The sequence below is a fragment of the Phodopus roborovskii genome, unplaced genomic scaffold (assembly GCF_943737965.1).
Source record: "Phodopus roborovskii unplaced genomic scaffold, PHOROB, whole genome shotgun sequence".
Lineage (NCBI taxonomy): Eukaryota > Metazoa > Chordata > Mammalia > Rodentia > Cricetidae > Phodopus > Phodopus roborovskii.
Window position 1 is genome coordinate 2,719,449 of NW_026126416.1, and position 21,143 is coordinate 2,740,591.

The following is a 21,143-nucleotide window of genomic DNA, read 5'->3' on the forward strand; positions in this document are numbered from 1 at the left end:
TTATTTTTATGTTATTTCAAGTACATCACAAAGATTTTTTTTTCTTGGCTTGTTCTAGATTGCCATAACTGTCACTAGATCTAGTTTCCAGGGGCCAGAAGGGCACCTGAATTCAAGATTCCTATGTGTGAGTATTGATGCTCAATAATAGTCTACCAAGATGAAATTGTCTTTAAAATCCATTTTAGGAATAAGTGCACTGATTTAATATAAACCTTGCTGTTTTCACTGGCCTTCAGATCTCTTCAGTAAATCAACAGTGGTTACCATTGCCCTTTGGTGCTAATTAGCTTTTAGCAGTTTTTAATCTGTCCTCTGATGGTGTCTCTTCGGCACCCTCTGCAGTATCTGCTCTGGGTAAAACATTTCCTACTTAGTTCCAAGCTTCTCCCTTTAGATATGAAATAAATGCACATCCTCGCAAGGATCTGTAAAACTTACATTATCATATAACTCTAAATTCAGAAAACAATATTTAGGACTTTGGTCATGGGGCTGTTATCACAAATCCTGTTACACTGAAAAGGCACTCAGTAAGCATTTTTTCCCCTTCAGGAAAGTAAACTACACTAAACCTTCACTTGCTAAAGATTATGTCACTGCTCTCCCTACACTTTATTTTTAGACATTTTTCTGCTTAAAAATATATTCTCTGTCTAGCTAGATATACACCGGTCCAAAAAAAAAACTTCAACGGGGGAAAAAAGAATCTTCAGAAAGAAACACGTTATTTCTCTTCTCAAATGTCTAAGTTCCCTTTGTACAGGGACAATCCGTGCAGCCATTTGCAACAATAGAAGCAATGGGAAGTTCACTGCAAAGTCAGTGACATTGACACCACCTGCCCACATTTTCCATCTTAGCAGCAAGGTGGCTATGAATAAAAACAGAAGCGCAAGTAAGAAGCACAACAAGTATGCAAGAGTGTGTGTGTGTCACAGTGACACCAGGAAGTCAGGAAGTCCGTGACAGTGGGCATGGGCCTTTCTCGTCATTGTCGTGATAAGGGAAAATAACGTTTACCTGGATACTCTGATTTTATTTCAGGATCATGGTGAAGAAAGTATTCTATAACAACAGTGACCAGCAAGGCAATGGCAACCCTAAGGAGCAACGATGACCAGCATGGCACGGCGGCCCAAAGGGGCCATAAACGGCATGCATATCGTGGCTAACTACCAGGGACAGTTCAGTCGTGGATACTGAAACCAACACATCACCAAAACATCAACATACCCAACTATATTCTAAGTATTACTTGTAAGTGTTATTCTTACCCCTCAGCAAAGAAACTTCATTTGCAACACATGGAGAAAGCCATTGCAGCAAACCACAACTGATCAGAATGCAGAATTGTAGAGTCCATTCCCAACGGCTACGTTTGCAAAACCACCCTTGCACCTAAGGCTCGAGTAGCCACTACATAAGAAAGAACAGAGGGATTGTAAGAGCCAGAGGGACAGACAGGGAGTTTGCTGTGGGATTGTGATTCCTATAACCTCAGAAGCTGTAGCCATAAAGTCTCGCCAACACGAATGCCTGAAAATGAGCTGAGTAAGGGTAACACCATGCTAATGTGGACAGAGGAGACCTCAAGGCCTCAACCCTACACAAAGAACTCCAGGGAATTTAGAAATGCTGGGAGGAAACCAAGTGGTCATCACTGAAAACCTACAAGGAATGCAATATGAACTAAGCATGTGGTATTTATATACTTAGAAGCATGCACACATACACAAATACATACATACATGCATATATTATTGTATCACATATATGCATACATATATACATGGTACGATAGTTTTTAATACAGGTATACTTATACTCACTATGTAGGTCACCATTATACAAAGACATTAGCTGTGCTATGAAAGGCTTATCTAAGTAAAATGGTATCTAAGCTTGGCCAAAATTATGTTCCTGTCAACTTCCCGGTAGTAACGTGAGCTGCTTCAGTGGCACTGATCAGTTCTCCCTGTCTTTGTCAATGTGAGTCCCAAAGGCTGAACAATGCATGGATGATATACTTGTCCCCCCTGTGACTTGGTGTAGGCAAATGGACTATGAGCAGGGGTTTGCACACCTTACCTGGATTTCTACTTTCTTAGAAAGCAAAGCTGAGAATAAATAAAAGAACAGGCATCTTAACTGGGGAGTTGATACCAAGCCTTCAAGACGGAAGCTGCCCACTTCTGGATAGCTTTCCTTTGAATTATTATACAATAAATAATTTCCAATGTAATATTTTATTAAAATTTATTTTAATTATTTTTATTTTGATATTTTAATTGATTTAACAATAAGTTAAATTAATTATTTAATAACTTTAAGTTTTTTCTTAATTTTGGATATTATAATTATAATATTTTGCTCTTTCCTCTCGTCAAAGCCTTCCCTACTCTTTCAAATCTATGGCCTTCTTTTTCTTTAATAGTTGTTATATGCAAGTATGTATATGTATATACATTTCTAAAAATAACCTGTCTGGTCTGTATACTGCTACTCACAGCTGTACTTTCAGGGCTAGCCATTTGGTATTGGAAAAATAAATACTTTCATCAATACCGCTGAATTCTCCCTGTTATGGCATTCTAACCTGTACCCTAATTGATTTATCACTTAAAGAAGAAACAAAAAGTATTATATGTGAGTCGTATGAGATAAAAATAAAGACGAAGCTCAGTCACTTATGCTGAAGCGGAAATCCTGCACTCAGTGAACTAATACAGCCCAAGGTTCCTACTAGGCCAAGAGGGAACAGTCATACTAACCCAGAGAGGAACACTGAGTCCTTAAAACCCGTGCATTACTATGAAAGGCAGTTCATCAGGGACCACAGAGGCCAACATGCTATCCCCCTGCATCTAAGCCCGGAACTAAGACTCTCACGCCAATCTCTTCAGTGCACCCCTTTTGTATAAAATCTGTCTGGATCTACAATGCTAGACGAGTGTTTATCAAATGAATGTCTGTCTTTAAACGGAAGTATCTGTTTTCCTTATTCGCCACTATATTATCAGCTCTCGGCATGATATGGGCACACAGTAAGTGCCTAATAAGTGCACGCTGAGCCACTGAATGCCTCTAAGAGTACATGAAGTGAGCAGCACTACCTGTTCCAGGCTTTTACCCTAACTCTAGGTTACTCAAGCACAGCCTCTGCAATGGGCACCAGGATCAGAATTCTCCATTCCGTTATGATGCCAGCACAGTTCAGAACTGTGCCGAGGACAATGTGCTCAGGGTTAGGCACCACAGCAGTGTCTTCAGTGTGGGAAAGTCGAGGCTTCAAAGGACTAGGACAAATGGGGGAGAACCTTAAAGGACGAGAACCAAAATCTGCCATTTCCTTACCACCCTGAATCAAAAACAAGAAAACAGAAAAGCTAGGGGAGGGAGGGAGGGAGGGAGAGAAAGGGAGGGAGGGAGAGAGGGAGGGAGGGAGGGAGCAAGGGAGCGAGGGAGAGAGGGGGAGGGAGAGGGAGGGAGAGAGAGAGGGAGGGAGGGAGGGGAGGGAGGGAGGGAGGGAGGGAGGGAGGGAGGGAGGGAGGGAGAGAGAGAGGGAGGGAGGGAGGGAGAGAGGGAGGGAGGGAGGGAGAGAGGGAGGGAGGGAGGGAAAGAGGGAGGGAGGGGGAGGTGACATCCTTTAGAATGAAAAGCTAGAAGTCCATCGTGGAGGTCATGTAAAGTAACAACGATAAATTTAACTTTATAAATGACAAAATACAGAGGGGAAGAGGGAGCCCCTCATAAGCTTGGGCCAGCTGTTATTCAAGTGAGAGACAAGTACAGATTTTTGAAATATTCGCGAGCACATACACAGATGGGGATGTATCTGCCTTCCCCTTTCCTCTTTTTATATGTAAGCCTTGTATTGAAACTACGCAAGGAGAAAACAGCAGGGAAATAGTTTACCTACAATCAAACAAAAAACTCATTTTAGACATGATTACATCTATGAAAGCAATCATTTGAAGAGATGGTGAGTTTTCAAAGACAATCAGAATGGTCTCACTGTGTTCATTTTCCAGTCAGGCAAGAAACGCAATGTTCAATTATAGAAAAGAAGTAGAATCTGATTATGGGAATCAAACCAGAGTATCCTTATATAATATTCTGGATGATAACTACAAAGAGATTTTTAAAAGCAAACTCCTGTGCTGAGGAATTTGCGCAGTGTGGCTCTATCTCTCGTCTGCACTCACGCATCCAGTGCTATCTCCTTACAAAGCACAGCACAGAGGGGCAGGAGAGGCTGGGACAATTGGGGCCAGAGTCCTGGCAGCTGAGGCAGCTGAGGAGGAGCAGGCAGAGGCATCTTCAAGGACAACAGAAACCAGGCTTGTTTCCTCGAGTCCGTTCTATCCACCAATGTCCCCCATGTCATGCTCTAATTGGAGGAAAGTGGTAATATCTTTCCAGCATGGACCACTGCTGGCATTTCTCAGAGACTTCACTGACCATTCAGCACAAGCAGGGCTGCAGCAGGGCTAGGACAAACCTGGAACTAAAATCATATTCTTGGGAGCCTCACCGTATTCATAACAAACACTGTGCCATTGAACTTGTTAACGCCCTCATGTTAAATCAGAGGACCTAGTCAACGCATTAGACATGTACTGATAATATTCATGGCCATGACATAATATTTTACATTATAATTTTTAAATTAATTTAAAAATTCTCTAAAATAACCAATTCTTTTCAAAACTGATCCCCAAATGGATGAACTCTCTTAAATGTAGCCACTCAAAATTTTGATTTCAAGTTTGTGTTTTGGAGGTTTTCTCTAGTTGTTTAGGTTCCTTGTCAGAGTTTTGGTAACTCACAGTAATCTGTGCCTTCCACTTTTTATATCACAAGCAAATCATTAGGATATTCCTTCAAAGGATATTTTGCAACAGTGTAACAAGTGTGATAGTTTACATAAGGCCGTTTATAAGAAGTGTTCTATAATATTTTAGTAATTAAAAGATTTTATGCCCAAACCTAGGTATCCTATCACAATGTGCCTAACAGTATCTAATTTAGCATGGAAAGGTACACAGTAGATGTTTGATAAATGTGAGTTTAATTATAATGACTGTTACACAGAGTAACACTTCAAGGTGGTAGATACTTTCACAGAAAACAATTATTTCCCAACAATAGTATTTACAGGTAAAAACACCTTAAGAAACAGTGCTGAAAATTTTTAAATCAAACATATCATGTTGTTATTCCTTTAGCAAGGTAAGAACAGCAAGCTGCTTGTGACTAAAACTGTAAATAAGCTACTCATTCTCATACACAAACATCACGTTTACTATGAGGAACTATGGTCTTCTATTTGGGGTATAGATACAAAGACCAACTTTATCAACTAAAGTTCTAGCTTTACTTCCTGTGTCTCAGTTTTCTTACCTAAAGTAAAAATTGTTCTTTAATAAATTAAAATTATCTAAAGATGGTTATGCAAAAACCCCTTGCCTGTTGTAATGAATATTCTAATACAAGTAGTTTTGTCAGATGTCGGCCAAGTCTCAGCTGCTTTCATCTATAAGACTTGGTTTATAATTGCTGATCTTAACATTCCTGAGAACACACTTCCTAAATCATACTGTAATCTTAATTATTAGCCTAATTTTCCAACAAGTAAATAGGTTACCTTTTCGCATTATGAATAGTGACATTCCTCAATATAAAATATTAATAATGACAAAACTTAAATGAACACTAAAAGTAAGAAACATAAAATTTTAAATTACTATGTAATTAAACTAAATCTGCCTATAAATATATAGAATGAGGGATTTCAATAGTTCATTTTCTGAAGTTAAATGAACTCGTTTGAAATGTACCCTGTTATATATAACTCAACATTTCTTCCGACTCTCCTAAACACACTCCCATAACACTAACTTTGATTGATGATCACTTAGCCTGAAGTTTACTCTTTTATTTCAAAATATTCCAACTACTTATGTTTGAAAATGTCTACGTGGCATATTACTAAAATAAAGCCACCATCCTTTCGTGCACGAGCTACAAAGGAGTCTCATTGTGTCAGCGCCTCCAAAAGTTTCCCTGAGAAATAATATCCTTAAAACCATTCCCAATAAACCACTTAGCTTCTGTTCTGTTTTGATGACCCAAGTCTACGTTGAAATGACAAAATCAAAAAAACAAGTGTTCTTGTCAGAAAACAGGAAGAAAGGCGGGTTTTTTTTTCCAACCAAAAGGAAAACAAAGGGTTCCAGCAGCCTGCCCTGATTTATTTTTCCAATTTTAAATACCTTAAGAGCAGAGGAAGTTGCTACTGGCGTGGTAGTATTTCTAACAGTCAATAAATCTAAAATATTATGTGTGAATATTGGAATGAAGCCATTAAGAAGATTACAGCATGCAACACACCAGAGGGCCCACAGGAAAAGGGAACTAGTAATTCAGGACAACTGTGACCACTGACCTCTGAGCGGCCGTGGCCACTGGTCAATGTGACATGGTAATAGACTGCACATGCACACAGGGTCACCCAGCCTGTAAGCCTAACTTAAATGCTCTGGTGGACGCTTTAAAGAGGCCTCCTCTTAAATCTCAGTTAACTTACTAACTAATCAAACAAGGCTTCAAAAATATTTATTAATGTAGATCACACATTAAAAAAAATCGCTGTCTTTCAGGATTTTATCAGACCTCATTTAAAACATTCACCATATTAAGCTCTAAAGGGCGACGTTGAAAAAATGATGAAGATGAGGACTTTATTACAGATGAGTTGAACAACTGCTTAAACTAGTTTAGAAAACTCACAACTTTAAAAACAGCAACAGAAACCCCTCCTGTTTTCAGCAAATGACTTGGTCTCAGAGCCCGCTCTTGCAGAGTCTGCAGCTGTCCGCAAGTCTGCAGCCTTCAAATGGCAGCACTTTTGCAGCCTGCCTGCGCTGGCTGTAATGCTCCTTTTCCTACATGCTCACAATGGCAGTTAGCCTAAGGCAGTGCTAAACAAGCAGCATGGACTCTTCTGTAACTGTCTATATTTGTATTTGTGCATCTGTGGCTCTGGCTTAGCATCTCAATATCGTAATTACAAAAAAAGAAAGGAAGGAAGGAAGAAATATGCAAGAGAAGTACTTCTCTGGTTAAAAGCGATCCCCACTAGGCTGAGACTTCAAAGGCTCAAGCCAGCTCAGTGCACTATACAGATTTTAGTGTCACCTAGAGGAAGGCCGCCTCCCTCTTGCTCTTCTTTTTAGTAAACAACCCTTTCTCCTGAAGCGTAACAGTAGGGAATGTGCACACCATAAGGATAATGTTTTAGAAAAGCCGGAATTCTATTTTCATGGGAATTTCTCTGCCCAGTGGAGATGGGGTGGATGGATTCCTCAGTGCTTAGCCTACCTTTCCTAGCAGCCCAGTCTCTGCGAATCTCCTAATGGAGCAGCAGGCTCCACCGGTCTGAGTTTGGATGGTTCACACACAACGATTTTACGATTTTACTTTAGTAAATAAACGGTTCAGTTTAATGAGCCTAGAGGTCAAGGAATGGTCTGGTTATTGATAAGCAAAAGTAACATGCTTATCAAAGCTCCCATTTTCCTATCACTAGCCGCAAGAAGGATCTAGGCTGGTACTGATGTATTTTTTTAAATTTGGAGATTTTTAAATTCATCTTCTCAAGCCCCTTAATAAGGAGAAAATGGATATATAAAAAAAGATACTGCAATGCTTACTTTTAATTTTCAAATTTCAATAATGTTGAAAAGAATGGACACTTTGACTTTTTTTTTGCAAAAAGAAGAGAGCTATTTTTAAACTTATAACTATGTTATAAAGACATTTAAATAGCCATTAAATGGGTACAGAAATAACACGAGTTTGGAGTCTTGCCCTACTCTAAAGAACACAAAAGCCAAAAACTGCAATTTTACACAGATATTTAATATGAAATACAAAATATATCCCATTAAAAGCTGCAAACACAGCACACACACACACACACACACACACACACACACATGCACACACAAGATCAAAGACTTGGAGAGAACTGGCACTTAATTTATCAGCTTTACAGACAAAAGACAGTTTTCGTCATTTCAAAAGGATCAGATGTCTTTTATGACAAACTGGGCTCGCAGTTTAATTTACAAATAGAATTCTAAGTAAGCATTTTTTTGCTCCGCCAAAGCAGATGACAAACTAGGTTTTCATTATTGTGGCCCTCAGCAGGACAGGAAAGATTAAAATAAAACTGAAATAATTTAGAGAAAACAAATAAATGTTTCAGAAAGTTGAGAGAGATCAAAGCCAGAATTTCCTGACCCCAACTGTACAAGCATTTCTTATTATATTGACCAGTGCCATCAGATCATTAATTAAAAGGAAAAGCACTGGCAGGTGGCAGGGAAGCCAAAGCCGATAATTGGCCCCTTCTTCTCCTTGCCTTCAAAAACTCCCTCGTTCTTTTGCAAGACATGCCACCAGGCAGACAGAATGCCTACTTTGTAATACAATGATTAAGACGAGATGAAGGGACTCAATGTTTAAAGAAACTCTGCGTAATGAATGCATCTAGCTTTTTAATTATGATCCCGTTTTTACAATAAGGAATATGGTATCCCATTTAAAATCTAAACTGCCAAAAGGTAAAAATATTAAAAGTAGAATCTATATCGATTCTTCTTAAAACCCTTGCATACATTGACTTTAAAGGTTCAGACACAAGGTGGAAAAATAGTAACTTGAGGGTCCAGCAACAAACATTCTTGTTCACCACAGACATCCCCGGGACTTACCACATCGCTGGGTAGGTTGCTCAAGTCATTAAATGGTGATTCTAGAGTGTTTGTGTCAACATTTAACACAACCACATCTTCCAATGATTTATTTTTCACTCTCTGTTTAGAAAACACAATTATGAAAAAGAATCTTATTGTATTTTTCTTAAAAATTTATGATGAATTTGGAAACAAAAACTACCTTAGTGCATTAAGCTTAGGAAAATTAAAGAGGGAAATTCAGCATTATAATATAAACAACTTTGCTATCTGAAAAAGGAAATTTGACTATAACTCATTCAAAAAGATTTGCTTAAGATAGAAAACTTCCTCATCTAATATATAATTAAAGTAACTGGCAAAAATGTAGCATAGCACTTACAAAAACGACAGAGGAACTTCAAAATATAAAACCTGAAGCCTTTATGATCTGAATGTCAATCAAGATATGGGAATTTGTTTCCAGCTTCAGACCCATTTTAGCATAAATACATTGGAGAGAGAATATAAACTAATCACAAGTATACAGTACCATTTCAAGTGAATACATATGTTCCTATATAGCCATACCAATATGTATCCATGACGACCGAAAGTGAAATATGAAATGGACAGACTACTAATATATAATTTGCCAAGTATGTACCCACATGAATTTGTATGTAAAAAGTAAAAATTCGTAATCGCAGCACTTGGAAGGCAGAGGCAGGCTGATCTCTGGGTTTGAGGCCAGCCTGGTCTAGATAGTGAGTTCCAAGACAGGCAGGGCTACACACACACACACACACACACACACACACACACAAAGAAAAAGAAAAAAAATCCTGTCTTGGGGGCAAACATAATAAATAAAATTTAATAGTTCATCAAATTGACTTATCTTTTCAAGTTGTTTGAAATTTTAGTAAAATATTATCTCGATAGGTTTACAAATAATAGGAAATAATAAAACATTTATCTAAGTTATTATACCTGCAAGGGTATAGTTTGTTTTCTGTTTCACCATCTACTTAAATTACTGAATTCTACTGTTGCTAGACCTCTCAGCTGTAAGGAATGCACTCAAGTAATGAATACAGCCACGCCCGAGTCCAGAATTCCACACGCATAGGGCCATTCCTGTGAAGTACTTTTAGTTAAGTGTATCTTCTTTCTGGGGAGCGGAGTGACAGACAAGAGAGACAGACAGACAGTCAAGACAGACAGAGAGGAAGACAGAGAAGAGAGACAGATAGACAGAGAAGAGAGAGAGACAGACAGATAGACAGACAGACAGACAGACAGAGAAGAGAAAAGAGGGGGGTGGAGCCTTTATGTGGCCCTGGCTGTCCTGGAATGCTATGTAGGCCAAGCCAATCTTGAACTCACAGAGATCCTCCTGCCTCTGTCTCCAAAATGCTGTGATTAAAGAAAGCTCCAGTAGCTAAATCCTTCAATTTTAAACTAATTTAACCAATTATTTTGTACAAGTTGATTTTGATCAAAGTGTCTCTGATCCATTCTGGATTTCAAATCTTTTGAGTATTTTGTATTAAATGTTAAATTTCCCACAGAAATGATGACTGCAGATGAGGAATTTCTGTGTTTAGAAATCCACAATGCAGGCTATATATTCTCAAGGGACAATGGTTCTAAAACCTGTCTTGTAAAAGATACTGCAATTACTAAAAACTCAGAATTAAAAGATGGCTTCCTCTAAGTTTTTTATCAAAAAATCATTTCTGGTGATATAACTGACATCCTATAAAAATGTCTAAAAAAACACAAATTTCCCATTTTCATGTGTACATGTTTAAAAAGTTTAAATGTATAACTATGCCATTATATAAACTAACTATAATTTTAATAATTTATAAGCAAAATATATAATGACATTTATTCAGAAAAAGTATGCATAATATAATGACCATTTCACTCTTTTGGGTGTTCTTATACCAGAGAAACTGATACAATCCAGAAGACTAACTCTATTTTTTTTTCCAATGACAAATGAGTTTTTTCAAACTTTAAGATAAGGGCTATGTACCACCAAGGTGTTTTTGATGACATTATTGCAAAAGTCTGATTAATGGTGTAAATGTGATACATAGGCTTTTTCCAATTGCTTTTCATTTTAAGGCAGATAATAACTGAATATTAAATTTTTTCAAGAGGCCACTAGATAAAAGTAAAAAAAAAAAACAAAAAAAAACCTGTTCATTACTAACAAATAGAAACCCCAATGCTAGAATAAGCAAAGTGGGAAAGTAGATCACAATTTAACTATCTGAAAATACCGACATTAATTTTCTGTTTTTTTTTTTCTTCTCCAAATCAAGTATTAGCTGTGCCTTCTCTACATGGACATGCAAGTCTGACATGGGACCTCTTCCTCTGTCTCCTATTTCTACAGCTCATATGTCTATGGGGTGCAACTTAAAGCATGAAAATAGCAATGCTTATTCAGAAAGTAAGAGCACAGTGCTGGACACATGATGTCTAAGACTCTGTCGTGTGCTCCGTGGGGTTTACCCTTGTCCACCCTGAGGTACACACTCACCTTGCATGCTAGTGTACTGGAATGGCACTGGGCAGTGCGCACAGAACTTTAGGAAGGGGGACAATTCTGCCATTCAGAGTCCCGTGCGGGTGAAAATAAACAAGCCCACCCTTGTATCTGCAGCTTCCAAGTTGCTCAGCTAAAGACTTAGTACTAACCTCACCCAGAAGTCTCGTTTTCAGGGAAAACAAAATCTGTTTCCCTGATTTCACAAATAAACGTCTATTTGAAAAAGATGTTTTTTTTTTTTTTTTCATCATTCTTTACTCACAATTAAGTAAAAACAAGAGAAAGTTTCAAAGAACACTTATTTAGAGCCTGGAGGTTTTTATACAATTAAAAATACTAGCTGACACTCTTATGAACAAAAAGACAACAGTACTTTTTAGTTTTCCTCCAAAAACAGATGCAATTGCTAAACAAAGGCAAAAAATTACCAAGCACTGAATCACATATTAACTGCATAAATGCCTAAATTCCATTTAAAGCACATATATTATAAAGTGAAGATAAAAAATTTAATTTAAAACTTTGGTAGTGACATAATGAAGAATGAATTATCTTACTTTAGTTTAGGAAAATTGTCAGGTGATACGCACCTGGTTTAAAGGAAGTTCAGACGCACCGTCTCCCCCCCCCCCCCCTGTCAACACGCTGAGTGCAGGCTAATAAATGAGATAAGCACAGCACAGAAATGCGTGGAAAATTCTCACGCTCTAATTGTGACTCTTAACGTCCCACTTCGTAAAAGGAACCAACTAAAAGTTAGGATGCTCTTTTTCTTTAGAACTGTGTTTTTCAAAAAGTGAAAAATCCACTTCAGGAAAAGATAGGGGAAGAAAATAATTTAATTATTAATTGTCCAAGAATTATTTTAGATTTAAACTTTCTTTGTAAGTGGCCAATAAGTATGTGATAAATTAAATGAAATAGCTAACATGCTCCCTCCCTCCATCGTAATTTGAAAAAGTCTAATTTATTTATTCTAAAGGTTGTTGAAGAATCATTCCACACACCCAAAATTAACATAAGATCACTCTCTCCAATTTTAAATTATTTTCATATCTACAAGTAAATCCATTATAAAATTTTGTGTACTACTAATATATTTATTAAAAATCAAACTGTTACTTTTAAGAAAAAAAAACCCAAGCAAATAATTTCATGAGAGTCAAACTAGTGAAATTCAGGTTATATGCTAACTGACCTAATCACAGAATAATTATTTATATGCTAATAGCTCATTTCTTACACTGTTTACTTAGCTTATAATAGTTTCTTAAAATTAATAAAGCATGAGGAGTCACAAATTTATCCCAGACTTCACTATTAAAGACATGTTAGACCTACTAAAATGCATTATAATCTACACAAATCTGTTTTTCAGTAATAATGGAACAGAATGAGTTATTGCCCTAGCATTTTGCAAAAAATAAAAAAAATGTTTCAAACTCGAGAATAGGTAGAATTTTATAATTAAACCTTTCTCAGGGATAGTGCTCTATCTAAGTAAGAATTTTTTCTGACCAAAGGAAAGACTAGTATCAGCAACTAGCAAGAAAACCACACCTCTTCATCGGTATCTCCGTTGGCAATTGTGTGGCATTATTGACGTTATTCAGTGCAAACAGCAAAAGAGAAATTTGTTTGAGTGTAACTGGCATCAGCAAGCATTATGTCACTCAGCTGACTCTAATCTTACGTTTTAGCCTTTTGGTAATTGATATGCCATATTTTCATATTTTTCCTTTGGTGGAGTGGTCTTGGTTTTAGTTTTTTGAGACAGAGTTTCTCTGTGTAACCTAGACTGTCCTGGAACTCTCTTTGTAGACCAATCTGACCTTGAACTCACGGAGATCCACCTGCCTCTGCCTCCTGGGTGTTGGGATTAAAGGTTCATGCCACCACACACACATGCCAATCTTACAAGAAGTGCCTTGCACCGTGGGGATCCTTTCTCAGCCCCTTAAGGACTAGCCACCACATCCTGGTGAATATGCTTATAGTATGCTAAACTCACATTTTGAAAATCAACTGATAAACTGAAAATGATGAAGTGTGTAAAAGGAAACTTTGACTCGGTGACTCATAAGCACATAAAATTTAATATGAAGATATTGTACTAAATATGAGATAAAGAAAATCTCACATTGCAAGAAATCAGCGGTTCTTCAGGGAACAAGGACAGTAGCATTAAAACTGACCGTGACGTCAAACACATTTCCATGGGTTTCATGCCATCGCATGCAAACCAGTATACCTCATAAACTGAAGAGATTCCAGTGACATTTCTGAAAATGACCCCGTAAGAATATCCACAACGTCAGTCAAGTACATCTTAGTGTTAGTTGAAAGGGCTTTAAATAAACCTTTATCTATTATTTCTAATAAGTTAGTTCCATAATTATCTTACTGAGAAAGATACTCACCTCTATGAGACTGGAGTGTATTCCAATCAGGTATGGCATTGGGGCACTAAATTAAAAATATACATGTATGTATAGAGTCATTTTCATTGAAACTCAAACAACATAAAAGCAATTCAACATAAAAGCTAACTTTTTGAATTTATTCAAAATTACTCAACATATAATAGTTATATTTCATCTTACAGGCCATTATTATTTAAGAGGTTTGTTTATATAAAGAAATCTCTAAATCACTTATTATTAAATAAAAAGTTCTATGCCTAAACAACATGTTTGACTTAACAAGACTATCAGGGTATAGGTTCATTGAATATTTTCCAAATACTTGATAGCTAATATGTTCTAAACAGTCATCAAATGTATCTACATTTCTTTCATATTCTTATTCAATTTGATTAATTCTGTTATTTTAATGGATCACCATTGGCATACCTAATATGTCACTTAATACCTACTGTGCCAGACTACCAGTAAGGTATCACATAATCATCTCATCCTGTCTTCACTATTCTAGAACCAAGATGTGGACATCGTAAGTCCCCTGTGTGCTCCTGACCTCATTCATACTCAGATCATTTTACTTTCATAAACATTTTTTTTTTCAAGACAGGGTTTCTCTGTGTAGCCCTGGCTGTGCAAGAACTCACTCTGTAGACCAGGCTGGTCTTGAACTCACAGAGGTTCACCTGCCTCTGCCTCCCAAGTGCTGGGATTAAAAGTGTGCACCACCAACGCCCAGATACCAATATAATAATTTTAATTTAAAAAAAATTCAAGTCTAAGAGTGGTTTTGAATTAACTATTTCAGGTCATGATTTCTGGAGTATACCAGGTCCAGATCCATGGATAGAAACCTAAGCACAGTGATAAAGAATGTAGATGGATTACATTTCCTCCTGGATCTTACACTCCATCAGAAAATAAAACATTTTAATATATAACACATGAATTAGGAAAATATTAGAAACAATTGTTAGGAAATACAAGAAAATTCATTTGAAATTTGAAACTAAATTATAAACAGAAAAAGCATGAGAACAAATAGGCGTCTATGAAGATGATAAAAATGAAAAACTAATATGAGAACAAATAACTTTTTTAGAAACACATTCCAGGGAAACCTTTTACCGATGACTCTGACCTTTTCTTCTAATGCAAATCCTGTTTCTCAAAGGTTTATATAATGTTTTGAACAACACTGTCATTACACAGGACTGCTCAGGCTCTGCCCCAGATGCCCCGGATGCCCACTTTCCTGCAGAGGTCTCAAATCATCTCAGAACGTTCTGAGTTTAGTTGGTTAATGACACCAAAAAATAATCTCAATAACCAGAATCCCAGGAACCGTGGGCTCTCTTGTTTATTGTTACTGTGTACATGCAGAACCCCACTATCACTGTGTTAACTCTCGTTCCCAGCTGTCTTTGCTCCTTGTGTAGCCTGGTTCCTTCACATTCTAGTAAAATGGCCACACAACGGACCGTCAGAATGCTGTAAGCCTCACTTGACTATCCGCATGCCTTAAACTCCTTAGGAACTAGCAGATTTTCCATCTTCAAAAGGAAATAAAAACAAATGTGGAAGGTGTGCTTTTGCTGGTGGACAGGAAAGCTGGCTATTGTCCTAGTCCAAGTTCTTGTCCCTGGGTTCCTTCTACAGCTCCACAGAAAACATAAAATTCAGATCAAAGTGTAGGGCTCCAAGGGCAGCTTTGGGAAATCGTCACAAAACAAGCTGGCCAACTCACAGTATCTTAAAAATGCCAGGTCCACCAAACATCAAAGATAGTATAGCAATATTAAAATCATTATGCGAACTTCCAGTTCCACTGAAGTTTAGAATATTTTACCAAGTTAGGTTTATAACAGAAAAAGTCCATAGTATCTTAAATTCCAAAGAATATTTTAATAGGAGTGTTAATCAAAATACATCTTGTAAACTAAGATGTATACAAATGTTGGACAAACCCTGAGTAGACTAGCATTTCATAAAGCAAGAGTCTAAACTGATCAATGATCCTAAGAAACACATCCAGAAAAATCCTTTGAAATGTTTCTGAAAGACATTTGCTTTCCGATATGCAAATACTAATGTTCATATAAATTAAGCTAGAATTAAAATTATATAGTAGCATGCTCCTATGACAAATTTAACAAAGTATCAACTCAAAACTCTTTCATTCATGGTATCACTGAGCATCACTGTAGGTTTTCTTCTCACTAATTTGTGGCAAATTCCTAAACTTACAGATGTTTGAATTAAAAATGCTGGAGTATAACTTTCTAAAATCATTATGATATTTGAAAGGATACAATGTTTATAGAGTCAAATGGACAGGTGTTTCTTTCCCACTGGACTGTATATATGGTAGGAAAGTCCCTTTGCAATGCCAGCTGGACCATCCATGCACCTGATGAGGGTGCTGGTACATCAGGAAGAGATCAAGGGTGATGCAGATACTCCATTATCCACGTGTAAGCCTGTCTTCAAGCCCTACTGCCTGCGACATTATTTAGGAAAGACAGTACAGACGACTCTAAGCTATTTCTTCTTTGTGTAGAATCTTTACTCAAATTCACTTTCTTTTCTCTTCTTGAGCTACTTACAAAGAAGCGTCCCTGACATACACCATTGCAGCAATCAGGGTGGACTGGAAGAATATGATGATTTTTTATTTACTTTTTTCCTTAGAAACCAAATCTGATAGTTTCAAAGAAATAGACCAGAGACTCCACCTGAATGACTTACTTAAGCCTGCTTGAGCAGATGATAATCTATGGTAATAATCTACGACAGTCTTACGGCCACACTTCCTCCTGTATGGTCATGGGTGGTTTAGACAGTTTTGCAGTATCTGGCAAGTGATGGCCATGCTGGAGTACTGTTCTTTTTCTTGACTAAGGGGAAAACACGGGATATACCACTTCCTCCTAACAGCTCTCCTGAAGTTAGCAAGAATGCTGTCCAGTTATTGCTTCAGTTGCCACCCATGTCCCTTTGAGTGGCTGCTACAGCAATCATGGTTATTCAGTACTTGGATGTGTGCATGGAAGTGTCCAGAGAGCTATGTGTATGTATTTATTTCTTCCAGTACATAAACAAGTTAAGAAACTTATTCATTACATTACATATTCTCAGCTTGCCAAATAGGTAGTAGTCACTAAATGATGGAGGGATGAGTGGGTGGGTGGATGGGTGGGTGGGTGCATTAATGGACCAACCAATAATGTAATGAGTGTCAAAGGACCAAGATGTGATACTCATCCCTGGTCACAAGAGGGCATTATGGTTCTCCAAAGTTGATGGCACATCACCAACACCAGGTGCAAACAAAAAATGTTTTGTGGGTCCATGACTATTTCAGGACTTGCAGCATCCCAATCACTCTGAAAAGTTAACCAAGATACAGGTAATCCTCAAAATAATAATAATAATAATAATAATAATAATAATAATAATAATAATAATAAATGTGGCCCCATTTGGATCTTGATGTACATTTTTTTGTTTGATGATTTTGAGACTGAGGGGATAACTCCCATTTTTCTTCATTCAGCATATATCAGGATGATCCTAATATCAAGGGTATAAATGGAACAGGGTCATTTTCCCTAGGAAAAGGCTTCTTCATCGGTCATATTTTCTGACAATAGAAGGAAGTCACACAGAGGAGTTGTAGGTCCTTCACAAAAGTTGAGCCCATCATATGTGTTTAAGGCTCAGAGCGTTTTTCAAATAGTTCCTGTTTGGACGCTACAGACAGCATGGAGGCAAAGGGGCTTGTCCTAAGGACTATTTCTGGCGTTAGGAGCAAGCAAGCTATAAGAAAGAAAGGGGAGAGAGGGCGAGCTTCTTCAAGTAGACCGAAGCAGCAGTAAAGACTTGACAGGAAGGCCAGAATCAAGAAAATAGTTCTGGAAAGAATTCGTGTGTCATTGATAGTTTAAAATGATGTTTAAGGAAATTTTGAACATGTCACACTACACAGAACTGAGTAAAAGGTATGTTATCGTAAGAAGTCAGAACACTTTTAATAGAAAAATTATGTAGCAAGTACTATTGCAAAATGTAATTATACTGCTATAATTTCTTCTCAAAATGAACTTAATTGTATAAGACTTTTAGAAAAGAGTACTTTAAATGTCTAGTTACAGGACACTTGTATGCAAGAATCTACTGTCTACACCATCACAAACCAACTGCATTCGCTGTCTTTAAGGGGGAAAACTACTTTAAATGTGTTGATCAAAAGGGAAACTCTAAAATGAATAACGAGAAACTCGCTTATCGATCTGACATTATACTTAGATTTGTGCACATCACAATTCGCAACATAATTAAATTACACCCTGTAGTCTACAAAACTATGTTTCCTGTCAAGTTGCCTAAGGAACAACAGTGTTGAGTCACAGCGTGAGCGGAACTATTGCTCACTATGGAAACACACCGTGCAGCACTGTAACCAATCTGGACAAGCACAAGCATTGTTCTAAAGAAGGCTAGTCAGAGGGCCTTAATACAACACTTACCAGTCCTTTCTACAAACATCGTATATTTAAATAATCGCTATCCTTAAAGAGCTTTAAATAACGTCTTTCATGAAAATATTAAATAAATATATTAATTCCAAAAGACTTTGATTTTTATTAATACTAGCTTTGATAAAAGAAAATTATCAGTGCCAAATGATTTCTCTCTCTCTCTCTCTCTCTCTCTCTCTCTCTCTCTCTCTCTCTCTCTCTCTCTGTGTGTGTGTGTGTGTGTATAGCATGCATGTATACAAAGGTATGGTTCAGAGAAAGAAATCTCAACAAATTTCTTAAAAATTACCTATTCCTGCAGGTGATCACATAGCGAATACCATCCTTTACCCTCAAGTACCAAAATGACTGCATCAGACGTTAGTTCTTGAGTAGCTTCGTTATACACAACGAAGGCTGCTTTGTAGTCTACTCCTTGTCTAGCCTTACTATATCCAAGCCTTGCTCTATTCTAGTCAGAGAGAGCAAGGAGGCCATGGCCATTGTCTAGCTTCCAGTGGCCTGCTTGGCCTCACATTACTGGACTCACTGGGAGCTCCCGAAAGCTCCCAGTCACAGTGACTCTCACTTTCCATGGTTTTTCAAGGTTCCTTTAGGCTGACACTTTGCCTCATACCAGACTCTCAAAAACTCCTGTAACTAGAAACAATTGCTCTGACAATACCGTTTTCGGCGTTCTACTGAGAAGAGAGGAGGTGAAGAAAAGGGTGTCACAGAAAAAGGTATGAACGTTTGTCCTCATAGAGCCCATTGGATTATGGGTAGATGTGACAGATGCATTTTGATACCTGGGATATTGTTCTCTGACACCCAGAACCCTTATATAATATTTGAGCCACAAAATGTAATTAATTTTCTTACTTACACGTCTTTTCTTTTTTCTAAATGATCACAGAATACAATTGCAAAATCTAGAGAACTACATTTGCCAAATCTAAATTTTTGCTATCTTTGGAAGAAACTGTTCTGATACATACATACATACAATATTCTCTTATACTTACAACAAATCTGAAAGTCGAGTTTCTGTGATTTCTTTGACCTATAACTGACTGTAATATAAAGATCTTTTTCTTTCACTTTCTTCATGGTGAACTGTAGGCTGAGGGGAGTCTGACGGAGGCCAGCTTACCAGCAGTAGTCCAGCAGGTGTGGGGGCAGCACAGGGATGTATATGTGTTGCCAGTACATCGGGTACAGCAGAGCAGCCGATCCATGGAGACAGGCAGTTAACTAAAATTCACAGAAGGGGAACAAGAATGAGGAGCTGCTGACCCTCTAAAGAAAAAGGCATGTCCAAGGTATCAGAGACGAGCGATCATCATAGAACAGTTTACACAGTGACATGGCTCTCACCGCTACATGGAAAAGCCGTGTCTCAAAGGTCCCTCTGAAAAACACACAAACAGCAAAAGGAGTTTCTTGGGGATCATCTGCATATTTTTATATTCAACTTGAAAATATAGTTAGGGCTAAATTCCGGACCATATATAAAACTAAAACATGAGTGGGTCTCTTAAAACGTATTGTAGGCAATGACAAGTTGTGCAGCCCAGTTTGTGCATCGCTCAGATTAACACAACACGATTAAATATGGAAAGAAGAGAGGCTGAAAGCTCCTGAGGGATATCATTAGGGCAAATTGCCAAAGAATGAAACATGAGCCAGTCAGGAGAGTCTGGAAGCTGTGATAATACCAGGGGACTTGAATGTTCGACAGTTGGAGCTTCAGTAATGTGTGAACTGTGGGTTATGGTATCAAGAGACGCTGCTCACTGACACATAGAATGTCACTATTGACCAGCGAGCTGCCCAAGCTTGACAGCTGTACTACAGGAAGCCAAGTATATCATAATTTCATATTTAAACTGCTCATTCCAGATTAACATTTTGCTTCCCAGCTTTAGATCACAGCGGCTGTAATTACACTGTTGCTGCTTTAGAGGTAATTGCCATTTTAATTGTTGTGTTTGGGCAAGCAGTTAATTAAAAATTTTTAATGCTTAATGAAGGGATACCACTCTCTTCTCCCTCCTAACTAATCCTCATCCATATTTCTTTATGTGTGGCTTCTATTTTAAAAAATTACTATAGTTATAAGGTATGTTTTTACTGATTAAAGTAGCAATTAAACCAATGTTGCTTTTCATTGTTTTAAAGTTTTATTAGTCTCCATTTCAAGTTTCTCAATTAAGTCATTTTATTTAACTTGAAACTAAGAATTTTAAAAAATTGTATGAAAACGAACCACAGACTCTCCATAAGGAAATAGCTCCATCTTTTTAAAAAGAAGTTAAAAATATAAACACAATAAGACAATACACATACACAAAGTAATCAAAATCTCATTAGCAGCATCATTGTTCTACCTGCAATGTAAAATAGGTGCATTCAATTAAAAAATCAATTAGGCATTAAGATAATGTAGTCTAAAGTAAAAACACTACAATTTTCAATAAGTCAGATGTTTTCATCAAGGTTAGGTGACAGACAATGCAGTCTGACACAAATTTACTATCTGGTACAGACACAGGATCATTCCCTTGCCTTCCTTCCATACAAGCTTTGTTAGTTTAGCACAACACTCTTCCAATAAGTGATATTTTTGATTCCTTAATTACAGCAAGCATTATGTCTCTAGGAGGCTTCTACATTTAACTCGTACAGGCCAAGGATTTGAGGAGGTCACATAGCAGGCTGGAGAGCCCAAAGATGACGACGCACTCTGTCAAACTCTCCAAGAGCTCTCAGATCTTGGATAGGAACTGCCTGAAAAACTTTATGTCCTCTTGAAAGGCAAAGTTATGTGCTTTCTCCGTGTGGGAACAGGTGACTTTTGAGACATCTCGTTTACAACGTCACAAAGGAA

The 21,143-nt window shown here is 37.5% G+C and overlaps 1 protein-coding gene across 1 annotated transcript in view; it reads right to left on the reverse strand.

Annotated features, from left to right (window-relative positions):
* Dennd1b (DENN domain containing 1B) overlaps positions 1-21,143 on the reverse strand; it is a 166,536-nt gene that overhangs the window by 49,863 nt on the left and 95,530 nt on the right. The window contains exons 10-12 of the mRNA XM_051183180.1: positions 19,407-19,507; positions 13,734-13,779; positions 8,784-8,885 (exon numbers count right to left, since the gene is read on the reverse strand). Of these exons, the coding sequence (XP_051039137.1) occupies positions 8,784-8,885; positions 13,734-13,779; positions 19,407-19,507 (249 nt within the window). The remainder of the gene's footprint in view (positions 1-8,783; positions 8,886-13,733; positions 13,780-19,406; positions 19,508-21,143) is intronic.